This window comes from Oncorhynchus gorbuscha, linkage group LG20 (assembly GCF_021184085.1).
Source record: "Oncorhynchus gorbuscha isolate QuinsamMale2020 ecotype Even-year linkage group LG20, OgorEven_v1.0, whole genome shotgun sequence".
Classification (NCBI taxonomy): domain Eukaryota; kingdom Metazoa; phylum Chordata; class Actinopteri; order Salmoniformes; family Salmonidae; genus Oncorhynchus; species Oncorhynchus gorbuscha.
In genome coordinates this window covers 33,203,234-33,228,602 of record NC_060192.1, presented here as the reverse complement: position 1 = coordinate 33,228,602, position 25,369 = coordinate 33,203,234, and the positions used below count along the sequence as shown (strand labels likewise).

The following is a 25,369-nucleotide window of genomic DNA, read 5'->3' as shown; positions in this document are numbered from 1 at the left end:
ACCACATAACAAGCCCTGCCTTCCATCAGGTTATCAACCACATAACAAGCCCTGCCTCCCTTCCATCAGGTTATCAACCACATAACAAGCCCTGCCTCCCTTCCACAGGTTATCAAACCACATAACAAGCCCTGCCTCCTTCCATCAGGTTATCAACCACATAACAAGCCCTGCCTCCCTTCCATCAGAATGTTATCAACCACATAACAAGCCCTGCCTCCCTTCCATCAGGTTATCAACCACATAACAAGCCCTGCCTCCCTTCCATCAGGTTATCAACCACATAACAAGCCCTGCCTCCCTTCCATCAGGTTATCAACCACATAACAAGCCCTGCCTCCCTTCCCAGGTTATCAACCACATAACAAGCCCTGCCTCCCTTCCATCAGGTTACCTATCAACCACATAACAAGCCCTGCCTCCCTTCCATCAGGTTATCAACCCTGCCTGCCCTTCCATCAGGTTATCAACCACATAACAAGCCCTGCCCCCTTCCATCAGGTTACCTATCAACCACATAACAAGCCCTGCCTCCCTTCCATCAGGTTATCAACCACATAACAAGCCCTGCCTCCCTTCCATCCATCAACCACATAACAAGTCCCTTCCATCAGGTTACAACCACATAGCCCTGCCTCCCTTCCAAGCCCCTTCCAGCAGGTTACCTATCAACCACATAACAAGCCCTGCCTCCCTTCCATCAGGTTATCAACCACATAACAAGCCCTGCCTCCTTCCATCAGGTTATCCATAACAAGGTTATCAACCACAAGCCCTGCCTCCCTTCCATCAGGTTATATCAACCTCATAACAAGCCCTGCCTGCTTCCATCAGGTTACCTATCAACCACATAACAAGCCCTGCCTCCCTTCCATCAGGTTATCAACCACATCAAGCCCTGTCCCTTATCAAGCCCTGCCTCCCTTCCACATAACAAGCCCTGCCTCCCTTCCATCAGGTTATCAACCACATAACAAGCCCTGCCTCCCTTCCATCAGGTTATCAACCACATAACAAGCCCCCTTCTTCCATCAGGTTATCAACCACATAACAAGGGTTTCAACCACATAACAAGCCCTGCCTCCCTTCCATCAGGTTATCAACCACAAGCCCTGCCTCCCTTCCATCAGGTTACCTATCAACCACATAACAAAGCCCTGCCTGCCCCTTCCAGGTTATCAGGTTATCAACCACATAACAAGCCCTGCCTCCCTTCCATCAGGTTATCAACCACATAACAAGCCCTGCTCTCCCTTCCATCAGGTTATCAACCCTGCCCTGCCTCCCTTCCATTACCTATCAACCACATAACAAGCCCTGCCTCCCTTCCATCAGGTTATCAACCACATAACAAGCCCTGCCTTCTTCCATCAGGTTCCATCAGGTTATCAACCACATAACAATAACAATCAACCACATAACAAGCCCTGCCTCCCTTCCATCAGGTTATCAGGCCTCCTTCCATCAGGTTATCAACCACATAACAAGCCCTGCCCCCTTCCATCCCTTGCCTCCCTTCCATCAGGTTATCAACATAACAAGCCCTGCCTCCCTTCCATCAGGTTATCAACCACATAACCTCCCTTCCATCAGGTTATCAACCACATAACAAGCCCTGCCTCCCTTCCATCAGGTTATCACATAACAAGCCCTGTTCCCTTCCATCAGGTTATCAAACTACAAGCCCTGCCTCCCTTCTCAGGTTATTAACAGGTTATAATAACAAGCCCTCTGTTTCCTTCCATCGCAGGTTCCTTATCAACCACATAACAAGCCCTGCCTCCCTTCCATCAGGTTATCAACCACATAACAAGCCATGTCTCCCTTCCATCAGGTTATCAACCACATAACAAGCCCTGTCTCCCTTCTAGCAGGTTATCAACCACAAAACAAGCCCTGCCTCCCTTCCATCAGGTTATCATAACAAGCCCTGCCTCCCTTCCATCAGGTTACCTATCAACCACATAACAAGCCCTGCCTCCCTTCCATCAGGTTTATTATAACAACTCCCTTCCATCAGGTTATCAACCACATAACAAGCCCCCCTTCCAGCAGGTTACCTATCAACCACATAACAAGCCCTGCCTCCCTTCCAGCAGGTTATCAACCACATAACAAGCCCTGCCTCCCTTCCATCAGGTTACCTATCAACCACATAACAAGCCCTGCCTCCCTTTCGTCAGGTTATCAACCACATAACAAGCCCTGCCTCCCTTCCATCAGGTTATCAACTACATAACAAGCCCTGCCTCCCTTCCATCAGGTTATCAACCACATAACAAGCCCCCCTTCCATCAGGTTACCTATCAACCACATAACAAGCCCTGCCTCCCTTCTAGCAGGTTATCAACTACATAACAAGCCCTGCCTCCCTTCCAGCAGGTTATCAACCACATAACAAGCCCTGCCTCCCTTCCATCAGGTTATCAACCACATAACAAGCCCTGCCTCCCTTCCATCAGGTTATCAACCACATAACAAGCCCCCCTTCCATCAGGTTACCTATCAACCACATAACAAGCCCTGCCTCCCTTCCAGCAGGTTATCAACCACATAACAAGCCCTGCCTCCCTTCCATCAGGTTATCAACTACATAACAAGCCCTGCCTCCCTTCCATCAGGTTATCAACCACATAACAAGCCCCCCTTCCATCAGGTTACCTATCAACCACATAACAAGCCCTGCCTCCCTTCCAGCAGGTTACCTATCAACCACATAACAAGCCCTGCCTCTGCTACTTATTACCTATTAACACCAATAAAAACACAGAGGACAGTGCTACTATGGGCTAAAGGCTAACCCATAAATACTACTCCCTTTTACGAGGAAACCCACACACACACACACACACACACACACACACACACACACACACACACACACACACACACACACACACACACACACACACACACACACACACACACACACACACCCTCGCTGTAAAAATGGCCGGTGTCCAGGCCACACCTGATTGGCTGGCCCTGGCGTATGATGTCATGGCTTCAGTGGGCCTGACCATGCTGCAATAAAATATATAAAGATAAGAGTGAACAACATCTCAACTGCAGAGAAAACGGGATATCTGTACCTGAGAGAATGCACACAGAGATACACACACAGAGAACGCACTGTGAGAAGCTTCCGATTCCTGGATACGTAGACAAGGGAGAGGTGATCTGCTAGAGGACTGAAGGAGAAAAGAAGATAAGGAGAGAAGAAGAGAGGAGAGAAGAAGAGAAGGAGAGGAAAGAACTGGAGACAGGAGAGAAGAAGAGAGTGTGTGACGGGTGAAAGAATGTGAGAAATAGTTACAACCAAGACGTGTGAGGGAGATATAAAAGGAAGAAGTTGGAGATACATAAGACCAAGACAAATAAGGAAATAATGAGGGAGGGAGTGAGAGTCTGAGATCGTGAAAGACAAGAGCAAAATAAAGAGACTGTGAAAGAGTCACAGCTGAAAAGTGAGGGTCTGAGAGAAGAGTAAGGAAAGCGATCAAGACGTCTGTGGAGTGAGTGACTGAGAACAAAGGCAAGTGAGAGAGAGAGAAGTGCCACCCTAATCCTCAGTGGGACTCAGCCAGTAGTGTGGTGCGATGGCGTCGTTTGCTCTGGAGCTAGTGGGTGTGATCCTGTCAGTGCTGGGCTGGATACTGAGCATAGTGAGCTGTGCTCTGCCCATGTGGAGGGTCACAGCTTTCATCGGAGCCAACATCGTCACAGCCCAGGTCTACTGGGAAGGGTTATGGATGAGCTGTGTGTTCCAGAGCACGGGACAGATGCAGTGTAAGGTCTACGACTCCATGCTGGCCTTACCCCAGGACCTGCAGGCTGCCAGGGCTCTTACTGTGGTCACCATCATCCTGGGGGTCATAGCTCTCCTCGTGGCTACCATTGGGGCTAAGTGTACCAACTGCATCGAGGAGGAGGGGGTGAAGGCCAAGGTGATGGTGTCTGCCGGAGTGGCCTTTATCCTGGCTTCGCTGACCCAGATAGTGCCTGTGTCCTGGTCGGCTCACACCATCATCCAGGTGTTCTACAACCCCATCATCCCCTCAGCACAGAAGATGGAGATCGGGGCAGCGCTGTACCTGGGCTGGGCCGCAGCCGCGCTGCTGCTGGTGGGGGGGGCTATCCTCTGCTGCAGCTGCCCTCCTCAGGAGGACAAACCCATTACGAGGTACTCAATCCCCCCCCAGAGCCAGATGGTGTATTCCGCAACTCCACGGTCTGCAGCCCCCAGCTCGTACAACAGGAGAGACTATGTGTGAGAAAGGGGCGGCGGGGGTTGGTATTTGTGGGATTCTTATGTTGGAATATAAGGGATTGTTTCAACTGTTTGTTTCAATATACCAGGAGAATGGGCATATTCTTTAACTCCTTCTTCCCTTCATGGAAAGGGAGATGTCTTGAGCTTAGGACGGTTTGAGGTGACCTGAACTCTGAATCAAGTTTACTCTTATTCCTCTGAGACCGAAAAAAAAAGCCCTAATACACTAATCAAAACAAAATTGTTTGTAGTTTTATATTGTCTGGTTTACTTTCAGTTGTCAGAGACTCAGTTGTCATGGACTCAGTTGTCAGAGACTCAGTTGTCAGAGACTCAGTTGTCAGGGACTCTGTTGTCATGGACTCAGTTGTCATGGACTCAGTTGCCAGGGGCTCTATTGTTTATTTTAAGTGTTGTTCTGTCCATGAGCTGTTCTTGTCTATTGATGTTCTGTATTATGTCATGTTTTGTGTGGACGTCAGGAAGAGTAGCTGCTTCAGCCAGAGCTATGAGGATCCTAATAAAATACAAAATACTCATCAAAACTGAGCACTACTATAGGCCACAATGGTCTTATTAACTAGAGTTATTGTAGACTTGCAATATACTGTATCTTGTCAATACAGGTGATTAAATAATAGATCATGTGATTTTTTTACAATGTCACTGCTTGCTGAACCACAACCAACTTGACCTAAAGCCAGTGGTGTAATGAAATAAAAAATACTTTAAAGTACTACTTAAGAATTTTTGGGGGGTATCTGTACTTAACTTTACTATTTATATTTTTGAGAACTTTGACTTTTACCTCACTACATTCCTAAAGAAAATGATGTACTTTTTACTCTATACATTTTCCCTGACACCCCCAAAAAAATCATTTTGAATGCTTAGCAGGACAGAAATGATCCAATTCAGGCACTTAACAAGAGAACATCCCTGGACATCTCTACTGCCTCTGATCTGGCGACTCACTTAACAAAAATGCTTTGTTTCTGAATTATGTCTGAGTGTTGGATATGCCCCCGGCTGTCCGTAAATTTAAAAAACACGAACAATTGTGCCATCTGGTTTGCTTAATATAAGGAATTTGAAATTATTTTTGCTTTTACTTTTACTTTTGATACTTAAGAATATTTTAAACCAAATACTTTTAGACTTTTACTCAAGTAGTATTTTACTTGGTGACTTTCACTTTTACTTGAGTCATTTTCTAATAAGGTATCTTTACTTTTACTCAAGTATGACAATTGGGTACATTTTCCACCACTGCCTAAAGCTGAACTAAATGTTTTTTTTTACATTTTGGGGCACTTTTTTAGTGTGCTATTCTTATTTTGAATGGTTTGAATCACTCCATATGTGTATGTTTCCAAATGTTATGTGAAATATGTCAAACAAAAGTTTTCGGCTTCGTACTGTTGCCAGAAGAAGAGGTAGGACGGCACACAGCCGGTATTGAATTTGAACTGTTGTCTAAAAACCATAGAGGGAGGAAGAGAAAGGGGAAATTGATTATGCATCAGAGTCCAATCCGTTCAACAGACGTTTCAACAATGATATGTACTGTAAGACTAGGACAATATATACATCTATTTTATAAGATATGTAAACAACAAAAATAGACTGCAGGGTTGCTGGGGCAACCAAACAGTCAGGTCAACAAGGTGGCACAGTAGCAGTAAACTACAGAATACAAAGAGCATTGACAGCAGTGACATTGTGATGTTTGAGAGGAGGGCAGGAGGGAGAATTCATGGTCATATAAAATGTTATAGCTTATCTTCTCACCATAGAGTGAACCTGTATAAAAAAAACTACTCAGATGAAGTTTGGACTTTGATATCATATCTGTTTTTGTTGTTGCAGTATGTCATCCATTTACTGACAGACAATCGGGGACCTTTTTAAATGAATAAGCTTTCCATGGGACGTGTAACTCCTGTACTGTAAATGATTGACCTCTGTTTGGCTGGAAATATTGTGTTTACAGTTTGATGATTCATACAAAACAGGTTATATAATAAAAGTGTTTTACTCTGTTCAGTAAAATGTGTTTTTTGCATTATTTTGAAATGTAATATATGACGCTTTAATGTTCCCCAATAATAAAATAGCTCAAATTAATAGGAAGTATTTCAACATGTCAGATGGATGTGGAAGTACAGTCTCTTTCACCTGTATGTTTAGTTTTACTGATTGTGAAATAGAGGGAGCTGCGGTAAAAGGTCATGTGTGTGTGTGTGTGTGTGTGTGTGTGTGTGTGTGTGTGTGTGTGTGTGTGTGTGTGTGTGTGTGTGTGTGTGTGTGTGTGTGTGTGTGTGTGTGTGTGTGTGTGTGTGTGTGTGTGTGTGTGTGTGTGTGTGTGTGTGTGTGTGTGTGTGTGTGTGTGTGTGTGTGTGTGTGTGTGTTTCTGAGTGAGGTAAATACTTGACACTAAGGATCTACCATTCAGAGTAAACAACAGTCATAGGAGGAAAGGCTGCAGAGAAGCCAAGTAAACTCTTTCCCAGAGTTTCAGTTTCACCCATGTGTGACAGAGAGAAGACATTCACATTTAAATTACAGCATGTGACATTCAGGCAAATACCATTTGTATGACATATTGGTATGAGCTGGGTTTAGAGAAGAGGGTGGGTGAGGGGTTAGACAAGACGGTGAAGTGGGATTAGAGAAGAGGGTGAGGTGGGGTTAGACAAGAGTGTGAAGTGGGGTTAGAGAAGAGGGTGGGTGAGGGGTTAGAGAAGAGAGAGGTGGGTTTAGAGAAGAGGGTGAGGTGGGGTTAGACAAGAGAGAGGTGGGTTTAGAGAAGAGGGTGAGGTGGGTTTAGAGAAGAGGGTGAGGTGGGGTTAGACAAGAGAAATTTACATACAAGGACATTTTGATGATCTATTTACTTACCTATTCTATCACTGTCATGCATTGTGTTTTTTCTGACAGCATATCTAAACAGTTTGGGTGGAAAGCAGACTACCATACCCGTCATTGGTTCAATAACCATGGTGGTGCGTTTACACACAATAGATAGGAAGAAATAACATAAAAAGTGGAAGTGTGAGGAAAGAATTCACGCAGATCACACAGACACACAGACACACACACACACACAAGCACGGACACTCCATAATCACAGTGACTCAGCTGGTCTGGCTGGCTCAGGGATAGAGACAGGCTGGCAAAGATACTGACTGAATGGCTGACTGGGTGACTGACTGACTGACTGGTTGATTGACTACTGCTGCTTCCCTATTTGAATAGTTAAATAGTTCCTTATGGTCTGAGAGGTGTGGAGGCACATGGTTTAGTGGAGAGGCCTGGAGAGGTGCTGCTGCAGGTGAATATTAACACCACTAAACTACTTCACTTCACCAATCAGGTAGTCATTGAAAAAATAAGTTGTTTTCCATAACCTGGATAGATAGGGGCACAGCACACCTAAGGTTGGAAAGGTATTACACAAGTTACACATTTAACATTTGAACATATACAAAGTCTCTGCTGCCTCCTGTCTGACCGTGCATTGGGCCTGCATCTGTCCTACGTTCCCACTGCTCAGCAGCACGATGGCTGACGGAATGAAACTGGCCCTGCTCCTGTTCATGCTGAACAATGGGACCCTTAATGTCCTTCCAGGGGGCAGCAGCTCAAAACATTGGACAAGATTGCGTGTGAGGTCCTCTATGATGAACTTGGCCTTGTCCCTTGCCTGTTTATCATAGAGGCCCTGAAGTGCCCTGCACTACAGCCTGCAGAGCTTGGATCCGAGGTTCACAGTCCGCCTGAGGATTCCCTTATTAGCCACTGACAACCCCCCGTACCAGGCCAGGAAACAGAAGGTCAGCACATTCTGTATGGCCGGTGTAGTAGTTTAAGAGTATCCTGGTGTTGATAGTCAGTTGTCTCAGTCTGGTGTAGTAGTTTAAGAGTATCCTGGTGTTGACATTCAGTTGTCTCAGTCTGGTGTAGTAGTTTAAGAGTATCCTGGTGTTGATAGTCAGTTGTGTCAGTCTGGTGTAGTAGTTGGACAGTATCCTGATGTTGATGGTCAGTTGTCTCAGTCTGGTGCAGTAGTTGGCCTGTATCCTGGTGTTGATAGTCAGTTGTCTCAGTCTGGTGTAGTAGTTGGACAGTATCCTGGTGTTGATAGTCAGTTGTCTCAGTCTGGTGTAGTAGTTTAAGAGTATCCTGGTGTTGATAGTCAGTTGTCTCAGTCTGGTGTAGTAGTTGGACAGTATCCTGGTGTTGATAGTCAGTTGTCTCAGTCTGGTGTAGTAGTTGGCCTGTATCCTGGTGTTGACATTCAGTTGTCTCAGTCTGATGTAGTAGTTGGACAGTATCCTGGTGTTGAAAGTCAGTTTTCTCAGTCTGATGTAGTAGTTGGCCTGTATCCTGGTGTTGATAGTCAGTTGTCTCAGTCTGGTGTAGTAGTTTAAGAGTATCCTGGTGTTGATAGTCAGTTGTCTCAGTCTGGTGTAGTAGTTGGACAGTATCCTGGTGTTGATAGTCAGTTGTCTCAGTCTGGTGTAGTAGTTTAAGAGTATCCTGGTGTTGATAGTCAGTTGTCTCAGTCTGGTGTAGTAGTTTAAGAGTATCCTGGTGTTGATAGTCAGTTGTCTCAGTCTGGTGTAGTAGTTTAAGAGTATCCTGGTGTTGATAGTCAGTTGTCTCAGTCTGATGTAGTAGTTGGACCTGTATCCTGGTGTTGATAGTCAGTTGTCTCAGTCTGGTGTAGTAGTTGGACAGTATCCTGGTGTTGAAAGTCAGTTGTCTCAGTCTGATGTAGTAGTTGGCCTGTATCCTGGTGTTGATAGTCAGTTGTCTCAGTCTGGTGTAGTAGTTTAAGAGTATCCTGGTGTTGATAGTCAGTTGTCTCAGTCTGGTGTAGTAGTTGGCCTGTATCCTGGTGTTGATAGTCAGTTGTCTCAGTCTGGTGTAGTAGTTGGACAGTATCCTGGTGTTGACATATAGTTGTTGCAGTCTGTGCAGAAGGTTTAGTCATTGTTGGCATGTTTTGTTGATGTTCTGATTGTTGCCATTAAAAGAGAGTCCCTGTCGCCATCCATGGTCAATTTAGGAAAAGGATGATTTTAGCTAGCTAGCTAGCCACCGGAGGACAACGACACAATGAGATGCAACAATTCAAGCTTTTTTCTGTCGATGATGTTTGGCTTCTGATGTGATGTGATTGGCAAAGCTAATTGTTCTATCTGTGTGATTGGTGTGCAACAAATCCAAACTAGCTTCCCTTGACACTTTCTTATGGTGCGCCAGGACCAATCACAGCTGAGCTCACCCAGTTAAGCTCAACGCTGGCTGGCTATTATTTTATAGAGCAATTTATCAAGGGAGGCCAAATGATCACTTGCTTCCCTTGCTTACAATGTTACGGGCGGTAACAATGTCATACTCTTTTTGACCAGACACCACCAGATAGATAAGCTACACATACAGAGACAGGGGAGCATTGTTTCTTTCGCTCTGATACTTTCTCTGGTGAGATGCATTCAACCTCGTGCAAATTGAAGGACATTTGTGAAACAAGGAGCGACAAAAGCTACATTATTGTTTGTATATTTTTGTATGTTTTTCTTTGTTTTCTTGGTAGTTTTTTTGGGGAAGCTTGGCCAGGCTGCCCTTGGCACCCATGAATATGCACCACTGGACACTGGAAGATGTTTCTGAGTAACAGAGTGAGGGCTTTGCCTTGGTGCTTTGTTTAGTTTTTTTGTGGGACTGAAAAACATTTCTGGAACGTAAAATAAATGTTATTAACCGGTTCCCTTGCATTTAAAATAATGGTTCTGTTCTCGAACACTATTGATCACGTTCATTCCTGGTTCTGATTCTGTTCCTTCTTTTTTACGACACATCCACACTTTTCACAGTAGTTGGACAAATCCAATATAATGTTTGTTTTTTAACAACAACAACAATAAATAAATGTAAAATGTAATTATGTCGCCATGATACTTATTTTCCACCATAATTTGCAAATAAATTAATTAAAAATCCTACAATGTGATTTTCTGAAATTTTTTCTCTCGTTTTGTCTGTCATAGTTGAAGTGTACCTATGATGAAAATTACAGGCCTCTCTCATCTTTTTAAGTGGGAGAACTTGCACAATTGGTGGCTGACTAAATATTTTTTTGCCTCATTGTAGTTTGTAATTGACTAAAGTAAAAGTAGCCCTCGTAATAAACTACTCAAGTAAGAGTAAAACAATATTAGATCAGAAAACTACTTAAGCACTAGTTAGAATTGTAGTTTGGTCATTTGTTACACCTTATGGTAAACTGTGAGAGAACAAAAATGACAATTTACTGTAATTGATTTAACTGTTTACTGCAGTGCAACTTACTGTAATTGATTTGACATTAATTGATTATTTAACCGTTTACTGCAGTGCAATTTACATTAATTGATTTAACCGTTTACTGCAGTGCAACTTACTGTAATTGATTTAACCGTTTACTGCAGTGCAACTTACTGTAATTGATTTGACATTAATTGATTATTTAACCGTTTACTGCAGTGGGCTAAATCAGGTTCACAAAGAGTGTTTCTAGGAAGCCTTAAACAAATATACTTTGAAACTAAAGTATACACCTCACACACATGGTTTAATGGCTTCCAAAAAAGAAGACACTTGTACCATGCCAGATATAGAGTTACATTTTAATTAGTTTGCATTGCAATATTACACTTTTTATAGAGCACAGAAGACATAAATATAACAAAACTGTTTAATTAACATAGAAACACTGGATTTTCAGCGTGTTTATTTAATTAATATAGATTAATTATGAAGAATATTCAAAATATTTGTCATGTCTTTGGCTATGCCCAATTAAGTGATATGACATGTTATTCTATAAAATCCTTTCTCTGTAATTAATATTACCTGATTGAGCTAATCATGTAAATGTAATTAACTAGAAAGTCGGGGCACCACAAAATAATATTTATAGAGCTGTTATCTTCCGAATAAACTCTTAAAGACCTAGTCATATTTTCCATCAATAGCAGTCAATATTAATCGTCACCTTATTTCAGTCTCATCTGAAAGTTGTAAATTCTTTGTTATCTTCACAAACCCTGGCTAACGAGTTGAATCAGCAACAAAATTGGGTTTAATTATTTATTTACTAAATACCTAACTAATCACACAGAATTACATATACACAGAATGCAAATTATGTCACACAGAAAACGTCCCTGGTGGACGACATGACGGCTAGTTACACAAAGGAACGGGGGTTGGGTTTGAGTGAAAGAGCGGGAAGACTTGAGGAACAAAGGGGAAAAGCTATGCTATTGTAAATACAGTATGTTATGCATTCTAAATTACCGCCCATTTGGAAAAGTAAAATGCAATAAATATTTACTCTGAGCTGAGCTTTGGTAGGTTGGTCGTAGATGCTGGCCGTGTTGGCCAACAGAGATTTTCCTGTCCTCGGAAGAATGTCTCTGGTGGTAAATTGGATACGTTGTAGTATCTTCGTTGTGTGTTAGACTGGGTACGTCGTCCGTCCTTTCCTAGCCCATGTCTACAGCTGCTGTTGCTAACTCAACGGCTAGGAGGTATCACATCTGTAGTCTCTACTTTCCGGCTACCTGGATAAAGGACAAAATAAACTTCAGTTAGTGCTAAATACGGCTGCTAGTATCCTGACTAGAACACAAAAATTTGATCATATTACTCCAGTGCTAGCCTCCCTACACTGGCTTCCTGTCAAGGCAAGGGCTGATTTCAAGGTTTTACTGCTAACCTAAAAAGCATTACATGGGCTTGCTCCTACCCATCTCTCTGATTTGGTCCTGCCGTACATACCTACACGTACGCTACGGTCACAAGACGCAGGCCTCCTAATTGTCCCTAGAATTTCAAAGCAAACAGCTGGAGGCAGTGCTTTCTCCTACAGAGCTCCATTTTTATGGAATGGTCTGCCTACCCATGTGAGAGACGCAAACTCCGTCTCAACCTTTAAGTCTTTACTGAAGACTCATCTCTTCAGTGGGTCATATGATTGAGTATAGTCTGGCCCATGACCATGCTGGTCATTTATGAACATTTGAACATCTTGGCCATGTTCTGTTACAATCTCCACCCGGCACAGCCAGAAGAGGACTGGTCACCCCACATAGCCTGGTTCCTCTCTAGGTTTCTTCCTAGGTTTTGGCCTTTCTAGGGAGTTTTTCCTAGCCGCCGTGCTTCTACACCTGCATTGCTTGCTGTTTGGGGTTTTAGGCTGGGTTTCTGTACAGCACTTTGAGATATCAGCTGATGTACGAAGGGCTATATAAATACATTTGATTTGATTTGATTTGATTTGGTGAATAAGAGTTCAATGTTCATACCACGCTGAGGTTGGCTTTGTTCTGTAGTTGACATGTTAGTCCTTTTTAACGTATGGACTGTCGTCCTATCGACCTCGGAACAGAAGGTTACATTTTTGTCAAGGGCTTATATAGTGGAGGGAGAGAAGGGTGTGTTTCATAGTTTATGACCAATGTCTCTTCACAGGGGCGGGCCACTGATTGAGCAGAGCTCTAACCTTATGAAAACCCAATTCTCTCATTTGGAAGCAAAAATTACATTTAATATTTTCACAAATAGACTCATATTCAAACATTTAAATTGCACAACAAATCCATGTGAATCTGATAACTACAATGTGTAGACTTCCCAGATACAGTTTATGTCGTCCTGTCATCAGTTATAATGTCTCAGATGACAACTGAACTGACATCATATTCATTAAGTACCAACACATATTTTCAACTGGTTCTATTACTGAAATATGGTTCCTTTGCCCCCACTTGTTTGATATTCCCAGACTCTCTATGTTTTACAAAGGCTATTCAAGAGTCCTTCAGTAGGGTCAAGAGAGAGAGGGGAGAAAGGTATTTATGGGGGGGTCATAAACCTTACCCACAGGCCAACATCATGACACATTCCACCCATGAGGCCACTAGGTCATTTTACTACGGCTAGCAGCCCAGCACCATCTTGCAGATGTCTTCAAGCACAGGGGTGTAATCATTACGCCGATTCTGTTGCAAAATGTTTAGTCTGTTGCAGAACATTTTGCAACAGAAACCGTTTACTCCAAACGGAAAATGCAAACGAGTTTCTATTGGACAAATTCACCGTTTTGTAATGTTTGCTCTGTTTTCTTCCATTTTGTTCTTTAATTGTAAATGGTTTCTGTAATGAACACACCCCAGGTAGTCGCCAATGAAGACTGACATCAAACAAATCCATAGGCTGTAAAGTTAGTCTTATTCAAAGTTGACATATCTATCAATGTGCTCAATTTCATAAAAAGGTAAATGGCCACAAGGAAAAATGATGGTACCTATAAGTATTTAAAACAATTATTTTTTTAAAGAATTTGATTCAAATGATTAATTCTCTTTTTAGGCCTTCATCTGTAATGAATGTAATCTTGCTAATTGACAATGTTTTTCATGTCCATGCTCAGCCATAATGTAATTTACAGTCGGCCTAGCCCCTTTATCAGTGTGAATGCTATTGAAGCCATTAGTTACTGTGCCTTCAGGAAGTATTCAGACGCCTTGACTATTTCCACAATTTGTTACGTTACACTCTTATTCTAAAATGTATGAAGTATTTGCTATGAGACTCGAAATTGAGCTCAGGTAAATCCTGTGTCCATTGATCATCCTTGAGATGTTTCTACAACTTGATTGGAGGTAAATTAAATTGATTGGACCTAGTTTGGAAAGACACACATCTATATAAGGTCCCACATGTCAGAGCAAAAACCAAGCCATGAGGTCAAAGGAATTGTCTGTAGAGGGGGGACTGTGGGGGGGGGGGTCTAGAATGGTTGAGGAACAGCTTTTGGGGAACTGTGGGAGGATCTTGGAGGGTTCAGGTGTCACGGGCGTCGTAAGAAGTGGACCAAGGTGCAGCGTGGTGAGCGTACATGTCACGCCTTGGTCATAGGTTTTTGTGTTTCGTTATATATTTGTTCAGGCCAGGGTGTGACATGGGTTTATTTTGTGGTATTTCGTATTGGGGTTTTGTAGTTATTGGGATTGCGGCTGAGTAGGGGTGTTGCATAGGCTTGGCTGCCGGAGGCGGTTCTCAATCACAGTCAGGTGATTCTTGTTGTCTCTGATGGGGAAACGTATTTAGGTAGCCTGGGTTTCACTTTGTATTTCGTGGGTGATTGTTCCTGTCTCTGTGTAGTTTCACCAGATAGGCTGTAATTAGGTTTTCACGTTCCGTTTGTTGTTTTGCTTTTGTATAAGTTATTTCATATATCGCTCTTCATTTATTAAAGACATGAGTATCCACCACGCTGCATTTCGGTCCGACTCTCTTTTGACAAACGAAGAACGCAGTACATATTCCTTTTTATTAGAATGTCGCCAACAAAAACGAACAATACAAAACGACGCTTAACAGGGCTATGATGCCTCTAACAAAGTTAACTACCCACACTGAAAGAAGGGAAAAGGGCTACCTAAGTATGATTTCCAATCAGAGACAACAATAGACAGCTGTCCCTGATTGAGAACCATACCCAGCCAAAACATATAAATAAAGAAACATAGAAAACAATAGAATGCCCACCCCACATCACACCCTGACCAAATGTAATAGAGAAATAAAACATAAATAAACCCCCCCCCCAAAGGTGCGGACTCCGGCCGCAAAACCTGAACCTATAGGGGAGGGTCTAGGTGGGCATCTATCCGCGGTGGCAGCTCTGGTGAGGGACGTAGACCCCGCTCCACCTCTGGCTCACCCCAATTTGGTGGCGCCCCTGGTGCGGGGACCCTCGTCACCGACCCCGGACTGGGGACCCTCGATGCGAGCCCCGGACTGGGCACCCTCGCTGAATGGGAATCTGTTGGATGACTGGTATGATGTAGTTGTTGGATGACTGGTATGATGTAGTTATTGGATGACTGGTATGATGTAGTTATTGGATGACTGGTATGATGTAGTTATTGGATGACTGGTATGATGTAGTTATTGGATGACTGGTATGATGTAGTTATTGAATGGGAATCTGTTGGATGACTGGTATGATGTAGTTATTGGATGACTGGTATGATGTAGTTATTGAATGGGAATCTGTTGGATGACTGGTATGATGTAGTTATTGGATGACTGGTATGATGTAGTTATTGAATGGGAATCTGTTAGATGACTGGTATGATGTAGTTATTGAATGGGAATCTGTTAGATGACTGGTATGATGTAGTTATTGAATGGGAATCTGTTAGATGACTGGTATGATGTAGTTATTGGATGACTGGTATGATGTAGTTATTGGATGACTGGTATGATGTAGTTATTGGATGACTGGTATGATGTAGTTATTGGATGACTGGTATGATGTAGTTATTGGATGACTGATATGATGTAGTTATTGGATGACTGGTATGATGTTGTTATTGAATGGGAATCTGTTAGATGACTGGTATGATGTAGTTATTGAATGGGAATCTGTTAGATGACTGGTATGATGTAGTTATTGGATGACTGGTATGATGTAGTTATTGGATGACTGGTATGATGTAGTTATTGAATGGGAATCTGTTAGATGACTGGTATGATGTAGTTATTGGATGACTGGTATGATGTAGTTATTGGATGACTGGTATGATGTAGTTATTGAATGGGAATCTGTTAATCTGATTGTTATTGATGACTGGTACTGATGATAGTTATTGGATGACTGGTATGATGTAGTTATTGGATGACTGGTATGATGTAGTTATTGGATGACTGGTATGATGTAGTTATTGGATGACTGGTATGATGTAGTTATTGGATGACTGGTATGATGTAGTTATTGAATGGGAATCTGTTAGATGACTGGTATGATGTAGTTATTGGATGACTGGTATGATGTAGTTATTGGATGACTGGTATGATGTAGTTATTGGATGACTGGTATGATGTAGTTATTGGATGACTGGTATGATGTAGTTATTGGATGACTGGTATGATGTAGTTATTGGATGACTGGTATGATGTAGTTATTGAATGGGAATCTGTTAGATGACTGGTATGATGTAGTTATTGGATGACTGGTATGATGTAGTTATTGGATGACTGGTATGATGTAGTTATTGGATGACTGGTATGATGTAGTTATTGAATGGGAATTTGTTAGATGACTGGTATGATGTAGTTATTGAATGGGAATCTGTTAGATGACTGGTATGATGTAGTTATTGGATGACTGGTATGATGTAGTTATTGAATGGGAATCTGTTGGATGACTGGTATGATGTAGTTATTGGATGACTGGTATGATGTAGTTATTGAATGGGAATCTGTTGGATGACTGATATGATGTAGTTGTTGGATGACTGGTATGATGTAGTCTGTTGGATGACTGGTATGATGTAGTTATTTAATGGGAATCTGTTAGATGACTGGTATGATGTAGTTATTGGATGACTGGTATGATGTAGTTATTGGATGACTGGTATGATGTAGTTATTGGATGACTGGTATGATGTAGTTGTTGGATGACTGGTATGATGTAGTTATTGGATGACTGGTATGATGTAGTTATTGAATGGGAATCTGTTAGATGACTGGTATGATGTAGTTATTGAATGGGAATCTGTTAGATGACTGGTATGATGTAGTTATTGAATGGGAATCTGTTGGATGACTGGTATGATGTAGTTATTGGATGACTGGTATGATGTAGTTATTGAATGGGAATCTGTTGGATGACTGGTATGATGTAGTTGTTGGATGACTGGTATGATGTAATCTGTTAGATGACTGGTATGATGTAGTTATTGAATGGGAATCTGTTAGATGACTGGTATGATGTAGTTATTGAATGGGAATCTGTTGGATGACTGGTATGATGTAGTTATTGGATGACTGGTATGATGTAGTTATTGGATGACTGGTATGATGTAGTTATTGAATGGGAATCTGTTGGATGACTGGTATAATAATAATAATAATAATATAATAATAATATATGCCATTTAGCAGACGCTTTTATCCAAAGCGACTTACAGTCATGTGTGCATACATTCTACGTATGATGTATGATGTAGTTGTTGGATGACTGGTATGATGTAGTCTGTTGGATGACTGGTATGATGTAGTTGTTGAATGACTGGTATGATGTAGTTATTGAGCGGTTTCACTGCAAGTATATTTTGAATATTCAATAAATAAAAATAAATAAAAAATGTTTTAAAAAATTAAAGCCATGAGGTCGAAGGAATTGTCGGAAGAGCTCCGAGACAGGATTGTGTCGAGACAGATCTGGAGAAGGTTACCAAAACATTTCTGCAAAGTTGAAGGTCCCAGAGAACAAACATCATTCTTAAATGGAAGAAGTTTGGAGCCACCAAGACTCTTCCTAGAGCTGGCCGCCCGACCAAACTGAGTAATCGGGGGTGAAGGGCCTTGGTCAGGGAGGTGTCCAAGAACCCGATGGTCACTCTGACAGAGCTCTAAAGTTCGTCTGTGGAGATGGGAGAACCTTCCAGAAGGAAAACCATCTTTGCAGCACTCCACCAATCAGGCCTTTATGGTCGAGTGGCCAGACGGAAGTCACTCCTTAGTAAAAGGCACATGACATCCCGCTCAGAGATTTCCAAAAGGCACATAAAGACTCTCAGACCATAAGAAACAAGATTATCTAGTCTAAATGCCAAGCGTCACGTCTGTAGGAAACCTGGCACCATCCCTACATTAAAGCATGGTGGTGGCAGCATCATGCTGTGGGGATGTTTTTCAACGGCAGGGACTGAGAGACTAGTCAGCATCGAGGTAAAGATGAACGGAGGAAACAGAGAGATCCTTGAATTTGTTTTTTACCTGCTCCAGAGAGCTCAGGACCTCAGACTGGGGCAAAGGTTCACCTTCCAACAGGACAACGACCCTAAGCAAACAGCCAAGACAATACAGGAATGGCTTCGGGACAAGTCTGTGAATGTCCTTGAGTAGCCCAGACAGAGCTCGGACTTGAACACAATCGAACATCTCTGGAGAGACCTGAAAATAGCTGTGCAGCAAATCTCCCCATCCAACCTGACAGAGCTTGAGAGGATCTGCAGAGAAGAATGTGAGAAACTCCCGAAATACAGGTGTGCCAAGCTTGTAGCGCCATACCCAAGAAGACTCAAGGCTGTAATCGCTGCCAAAGGTGCTTCAACAAAGTACTGAGTAAAGCGTCTGAATACTTATGTAAATTATATGTTTCAGTTTAAATTTGTAATAAATTAGGGGGAAAAAATAAAACTGTTTTTGCTTCGTCATTATGGGATATGGTGTGTAGATTAATGAGGAAAAAGATAAATGTTATCAATTTTAGAATAAGGCTGTAACGTAACAAAATGTGTAAAAGGTCAAGGGGTCTGAATACTTTCCGAAGGGCACTGTAGAACAATGATGGTTCAAGTTAACGTATTTAGCAAAGATACATCTACATTTTGTTATTTTGTTTCTGTAAGCCATTTAACAAACTATAACAGAATAACATTGGAATTGGAATTGATTCCAAGGCAATACATAGAAGACCGTAAATACACAACCTGAAGTAACAACATATTTCACCATGGAGCACGTTCTGATTGGCCAATGAGGGGCCATGGATCACGTTCTGATTGGCCAGTGAGGGGCCATGCCTCAACAGAATGTTGTGGAAATTCAGTACTGAGAGAGACTTGGTCATTTCTTCAAACAATCATCTTCATGAAGCCGTTAATCCAACAGTCTTGACTGTCGGACCGAGTGCTTGAATCATACAGAGAATACCGGGTCTTTAAATAACAAACCTAAAAAGTCTTCAACCGTGGTGGCTCCCTTCCCATGCAGGGCCATCATAATCCACTCTGGGTTCATCTCCTGGTAACCTGCCACTGGTGTTATTATTAACCCCACCTTGTCTTAGTTTCCCAGAGATCAGGACAATTAGGAAAACTGAGGACTCTGTTCTGCTCCTCCAGGCTCTAAACATACACCATATCTTGTCTATGGAATGCAGGCTCAATCAGTAAATGACTATTGTAGCTGGAAATGGCAGATTTTTTTATGGAATATCTACGTAGGTGTACAGAGGCCCATTATCAGCAACCATCACTCCTGTGTTCCAATGGCACGTTGTGTTAGCTAATCCAAGTTTATCATTTTAAAAGGCTAATTGATCATTAGAAAACCCTTTTGAAATTATGTTAGCACAGCTGAAAACGGTTGTTCTGATTAAAGAAGCAAAAAAACTGTTCTTCTTTAGACTAGTTGAGTATCTGGAGCATCAACATTTGGGTTGGCCAGTCTGAGATATGGCTTTTACTTTACACATGAAAACACAATCACAACATGTGACAGGCCTTCATTCACCATCCTTAAAACTTCTTAAGGATGTCGCAGAATACAGTTCCCATGCAGGAACATCACTCAGCGGAATTTCAGAGCGCCACCTATAGTTTTTGATAAAACTCAAACTTTCATTAAACTTTCATTAAAATACACATTCAAGGCAGTGAATTAAAGCTACACTCGTTGTGAATCTATCCACCAAGTCGGATTTGTAAAATGCTTTTCGGCGAAAGCATGAGAAACTATTATCTGATAGCATGTACCCCCAAAATACTGCAACGTCACCAAACACGACAGATTTTGCGTTAGCCGGCGCTACCCAAAACGCAGAAATAAAATATAAAACATTCATTACCTTTGACGATCTTTCTTGGCACTCCTAGAGGTCCCATAAACATTTATTTGGGTCTTTTTTAAAATTAAATCGGTGCATATATAGCCTAGATATCGATCTATGAAGACTGTGTAATCAAGGAAAAAACTGAGTTTGATAACGCAACATCATTTTTTAAAATTTAAAAAGTCGACGATAAACTTTCACAAAACACTTCGAAATACTTTTGTAATGCAACTTTAGGTATTAGTAAACGTTAATAATCTATCAAAATGATCACGGGCGATGTGTATTCAATAGCTCCACGTCTTGAAATCATGTCCGGATATTTCTCAACCAAAACATCCTGTCGGAGACCGGAAGAAATCAGCTCCCTTGTTTCGGTTTGACCAAGAAACAAATCCGAAACAAATGACAAGACTGTTGACATCGTGTGGAAGCTGTAGGTATTGCAACCTCGGCCCCATTTAATGTGGGTCACTTTTAACAATTGGTTGAAGTTGCGCATGGATATATTTTTCCATTTTCAGTGATCAGATTTTCCTGCACTTTTCGATGAAACGCACGTTCTGTTATAGTCACAGCCGTGATTTAACCAGTTTTAGAAACGTCTGAGTGTTTTCTATCCACACATACTAATCATATGCATATACTATATTCCTGGCATGAATAGCAGGGCGCTGAAATGTTGCGCGATTTTTAACAAAAAGCTGCGAAAATTCGCAGCCTCCCTAAGAGGTTTTAACACAATACAAATACGTACCCACTTTAATTCAACGCTATTCATCTGCTTTAGTGCTTCACTGACAGCTAAGACCAAAACAGCAAATTGAGTTAACTGAACATTAGTTATTGACAGTTATGACAGAAAACAACTGACTTTATTCTACAAAGTGTGAGTGAAATTTTTCATGGTATTTCTAATGTGTCACTCGGTATATGGAGGAAGCTGTAGACTGTGAGTTCATAACCGATACTGAGATGAGTACATGGTTTGTATGCTAAGGGTGTCTGGCTCTCTCTCTCTCTCTCTCTCTCTCTCTCTCTCTCTCTCTCTCTCTCTCTCTCTCTCTCTCTCTCTCTCTCTCTCTCTCACTCGCTCTCTCTTTCTCTCTCTGTGGTCATATTTACTCAAAGGGCAGTTTTTCAGGTTTTCAGGGATCTGGGAATGTTTTCCCGCATAATTATTCTGTTATAGGAACTGACACAGAAACCTGCTGGCTGTGGAAGGCCATGTCACCATGTGGAAGCAGGAAGTAGGCCAACATATTAAATAGTAAGGTGGCTCAACAATTCTGACAGCAACGTCAACCTTTTTCCATATTTGTCTTTTATTAATAAATTCTAATTCACATAGAAACAAACAAACAAACAAAGGTAGACTTATACAAAGGAATAATTACCATTAGAGTCAAGGAGCCAAGAATCTACTGTGAGAAATCACGATCATAAAATGTAATTGTGTACGTTGCTACACAGTAGGCCTAGGTGAATCACAGTGTGATGCTTATTGCTGTGTGTGTGTGTGTGTGTGTGTGTGTGTGTGTGTGTGTGTGTGTGTGTGTGTGTGTGTGTGTGTGTGTGTGTGTGTGTGTGTGTGTGTGTGTGTGTGTGTGTGTGTGTGTGTGTGTGTGTGTGTGTGTGTGTGTGTGTGTGTGTGTGTGTGTGTGTGTGTGTGTGTGTGTGTGTGTGTGTGTGTGTGTGTGTGTGTGCTTGTTTGCTTGAGTGTGACTGAGGGCTCAATTTTTTTGGCTGGCGCTAAGGAGGCGTAAGTGTCAAACACGTTATTTAGCCATTTTGTCAGGTTAAAACTGGGGCATTTTCCAGCCCCATATGCCATAATGGCATGGATTTTGAGAACAGAAGCGCAGCCTATAGAGCCATGAAGCACAGTTCCCATGGAAGGAGAGATGTGCCATTTGTGCATATAAATCTCAATTGGTTTCCCCCAATTTTGTTAAATTTGATTAAAAACCAAGCATAGAAACAGCAAAAATGATTTGACACACCCCCAAACCTATAACGTTTTTGTCAGCGCTAAAATGTACTGTTGTGTTAGGTTTGTTAAAAAAGAGCCCTGAGTGTATCTGCCCAGCCTGATCACTAGAAATAGACTTTGATTTCAAAAGGTCCTGAGAACAGCGATATATGCTTTCCTTGGCGCTCACACGTTTGTTTTAAATGATGGCCCAGCAATGAGCGCAAACTCACATTTTGAAGGGAAATTACGGGATCTCGTTGATCTGCCTTGGTGTGTGTGTTTGTTTCTATGTGAAGTCATAAAGCCTATAGGTAGTCACAGTAAAGCCTATAGGTAGTCACAGTAAAGCCTATAGGTAGTCACAGTAAAGCTTATAGGTAGTCACAGTAAAGCCTATAGGTAGTCACAGTAAAGCCTATAGGTAGTCACAGTAAAGCCTATAGGTAGTCACAGTAAAGCCTATAGGTAGTCACAGTAAAGCCTATAGGTAGTCACAGTAAAGCCTATAGGTAGTCACAGTAAAGCCTATAGGTAGTCACAGTAAAGCCTATAGGTAGTCACAGTAAAGCCTATAGGTAGTCACAGTAAAGCCTATAGGTAGTCACAGTAAAGCTTATAGGAAGTCACAGTAAAGCCTATAGGTAGTCACAGTAAAGCCTATAGGAAGTCACATAAAGGTATAGTTCACAGTAAAGCCTATAGGTAGTCACAGTAAAGCTTATAGGTAGTCACAGTAAAGCCTATAGGTAGTCACAGTAAAGCCTATAGGTAGTCACAGTAAAGCCTATAGGAAGTCACAGTAAAGTGTATAGTTAACCACAGTAAAGCCTATAGGTAGTCACAGTAAAGCTTATAGGTAGTCACAGTAAAGCCTATAGGTAGTCACAGTAAAGCTTATAGGTAGTCACAGTAAAGCCTATAGGTAGTCACAGTAAAGCTTATAGGTAGTCACAGTAAAATAGGTAGTCACAGTAAAGCTTATAGGTAGTCACAGTAAAGCCTATAGGTAGTCACAGTAAAGCAGTAAAGCCTATAGGTAGTCACAGTAAAGCCTATAGGTAGTCACAGTAAAGCTTATAGGAAGTCACAGTAAAGCCTATAGGTAGTCACAGTAAAGCCTATAGGTAGTCACAGTAAAGCCTATAGGTAGTCACAGTAAAGCCTATAGGTAGTCACAGTAAAGCCTATAGGTAGTCACAGTAAAGCGTATAGGTAACCACAGTAAAGCATATAGGTAGTCACAGTAAAGCCTATAGGTAGTCACAGTAAAGCTTATAGGTAGTCACAGTAAAGCCTATAGGTAGTCACAGTAAAGCTTATAGGTAGTCACAGTAAAGCCTATAGGTAGTCACAGTAAAGCCTATAGGTAGTCACAGTAAAGCCTATAGGTAGTCACAGTAAAGCCTATAGGTAGTCACAGTAAAGCGTATAGGTAACCACAGTAAAGCATATAGGTAGTCACAGTAAAGCTTACAGGTAGTCACAGTAAAGCCTATAGGTAGTCACAGTAAAGCGTATAGGTAGTCACAGTAAAGCCTATAGGTAGTCACAGTAAAGCTTATAGGTAGTCACAGTAAAGCCTATAGGTAGTCACAGTAAAGCTTATAGGTAGTCACAGTAAAGCCTATAGGTAGTCACAGTAAAGCGTATAGGTAGTCACAGTAAAGCCTATAGCTAGTCACAGTAAAGCTTATAGGTAGTCACAGGCCCAACCACTCAGTGAGGACAACAGACTCTGTAGAACGTATCACTATGAGCTACTGTTACCATTTCTGGCTTACCTACAGGGAGGAGATGAGAAGAGTGTGTGTGTGGGGGGGGTTGACTGGCCTAATGTTTGTTGTCAAACCAACCAAATTTGTTTCCTGTCCATGTGTCTTTGTGTGAAACGTTCAAACCATTAGGATGACACCAGCTGTACCAGCCATTACCTCTAAGGTACAGAGTACATCCAGTCAGAGGACATGATTTAGCGCACTTGTTTCGAACATTTAGAGGGTGTTTGTTCTTCGGAAAGGCATGAACTGAGAGCAGGTAAGGCCTGGGTAATTGTCAATGCGCTGTCTGTCCCTATGTTACTGGAACAAATAGTCAAGAGGGAGTCAGATTACAGGTGAAACTCTCCCCTCTGGCTCCCTCCCTCCTCTCATCTCTCCTTCCTCTTCTCCCTTCTCCTCCTCCTCTATGGGCAGGTGTTGTTTTTGTGAAGAGCATTCAGCAACCTGTTCTGCCACCCTGTGACATCATCACCAGGGGACTCCTCCCTCCATCCTTACCTGCCTCCACTAGACTATAAAAGATGTCAGTTTCCGTGGCAGCATCACTTAGCTACATCACACCCGCCACACACAGAGAAAGAGAGAGAGAGAGAGAAGGGAGTGGTCATACACAGGGCCATCAACAGGAAGAAAACAGAACACAAAGAACCTAGGACAAAGTGCTGGACTGAATCCTCTGTTCATTCTTTGTGCTGAATTCTGGAATTTCAGGAGGTTCTAGAATTCCTTAATTGAGTCATATCCTCATTTCTCCAGGTAGATCACGTGTATAAGAGAGACGCTCCCAGGAAGCCAGCATGTCGATGGGGATGGAGATTGTGGGCATCGCCCTGGGAGTCATAGGATTCATCCTGGGCATCGTGGTCTGTGCTTTGCCCATGTGGAGGGTTTCAGCCTTCATCGGAGCCAACATCATTACAGCCCAGACCATCTGGGAAGGGTTATGGATGAACTGTGTGACCCAGAGCACGGGACAGATGCAGTGTAAGATCTATGACTCCATGCTGGCCTTACCTCAGGACCTTCAGGCTGCCAGAGCCATGACTATCATCGCCATTGTCCTGGGGATTCTAGCGGTGATGGTCTCCATCGTCGGAGCCAAGTGCACCAACTGCATCGATGACGAATCCTCCAAAGCTAAAGTCATGATCATCTCCGGAATCTTCTTCATCCTGGCCGGTATCCTCGTCCTCATCCCTGTCTCCTGGTCGGCCAACACCATCATCCGAGACTTCTACAACCCCCTTATGGTCGAGTCCCAGAGGAGGGAGCTGGGAGCCTCACTCTACATCGGCTGGGGGTCGGCGGCCCTGCTCCTTATTGGAGGAGCCATGCTGTGCTGCTCCTGCCCCCCCAGGGAGGAGAAGAGGTACAAGCCCCCCCGCATGGCCTACTCCGCCCCTCGCAGCGTGAGTGGGGGCGCAGTGGGATACGACAAGAAAGACTACGTCTGAGAGGAACTATTTCACCTGCATGATTGAACGAGGGGAGAAAAGATAGAGGGCAGGAAGAAGAGTGATAGAGGAGAAGTAGACAGACAGACAGACAGACAGACAGACAGACAGACAGACAGACAGACAGACAGACAGACAGACAGACAGACAGACAGACAGACAGACAGACAGACAGACAGACAGACAGACAGACAGACAGAC

At 42.5% G+C, this 25,369-nt stretch overlaps 1 protein-coding gene across 1 annotated transcript; it reads left to right on the top strand.

Moving 5' to 3' along the window:
• Nucleotides 1–3,050: 3,050 nt before the first annotated feature.
• LOC124006841 (claudin-3-like) lies at nucleotides 3,051–25,369 on the top strand. Its single transcript, XM_046317030.1, has 2 exons — nucleotides 3,051–4,087; nucleotides 24,511–25,369. Exons 1-2 carry the CDS (start codon nucleotides 3,600–3,602, stop codon nucleotides 25,166–25,168), a joined length of 1,146 nt encoding a protein of 381 aa, XP_046172986.1. The 5' UTR covers nucleotides 3,051–3,599; the 3' UTR covers nucleotides 25,169–25,369.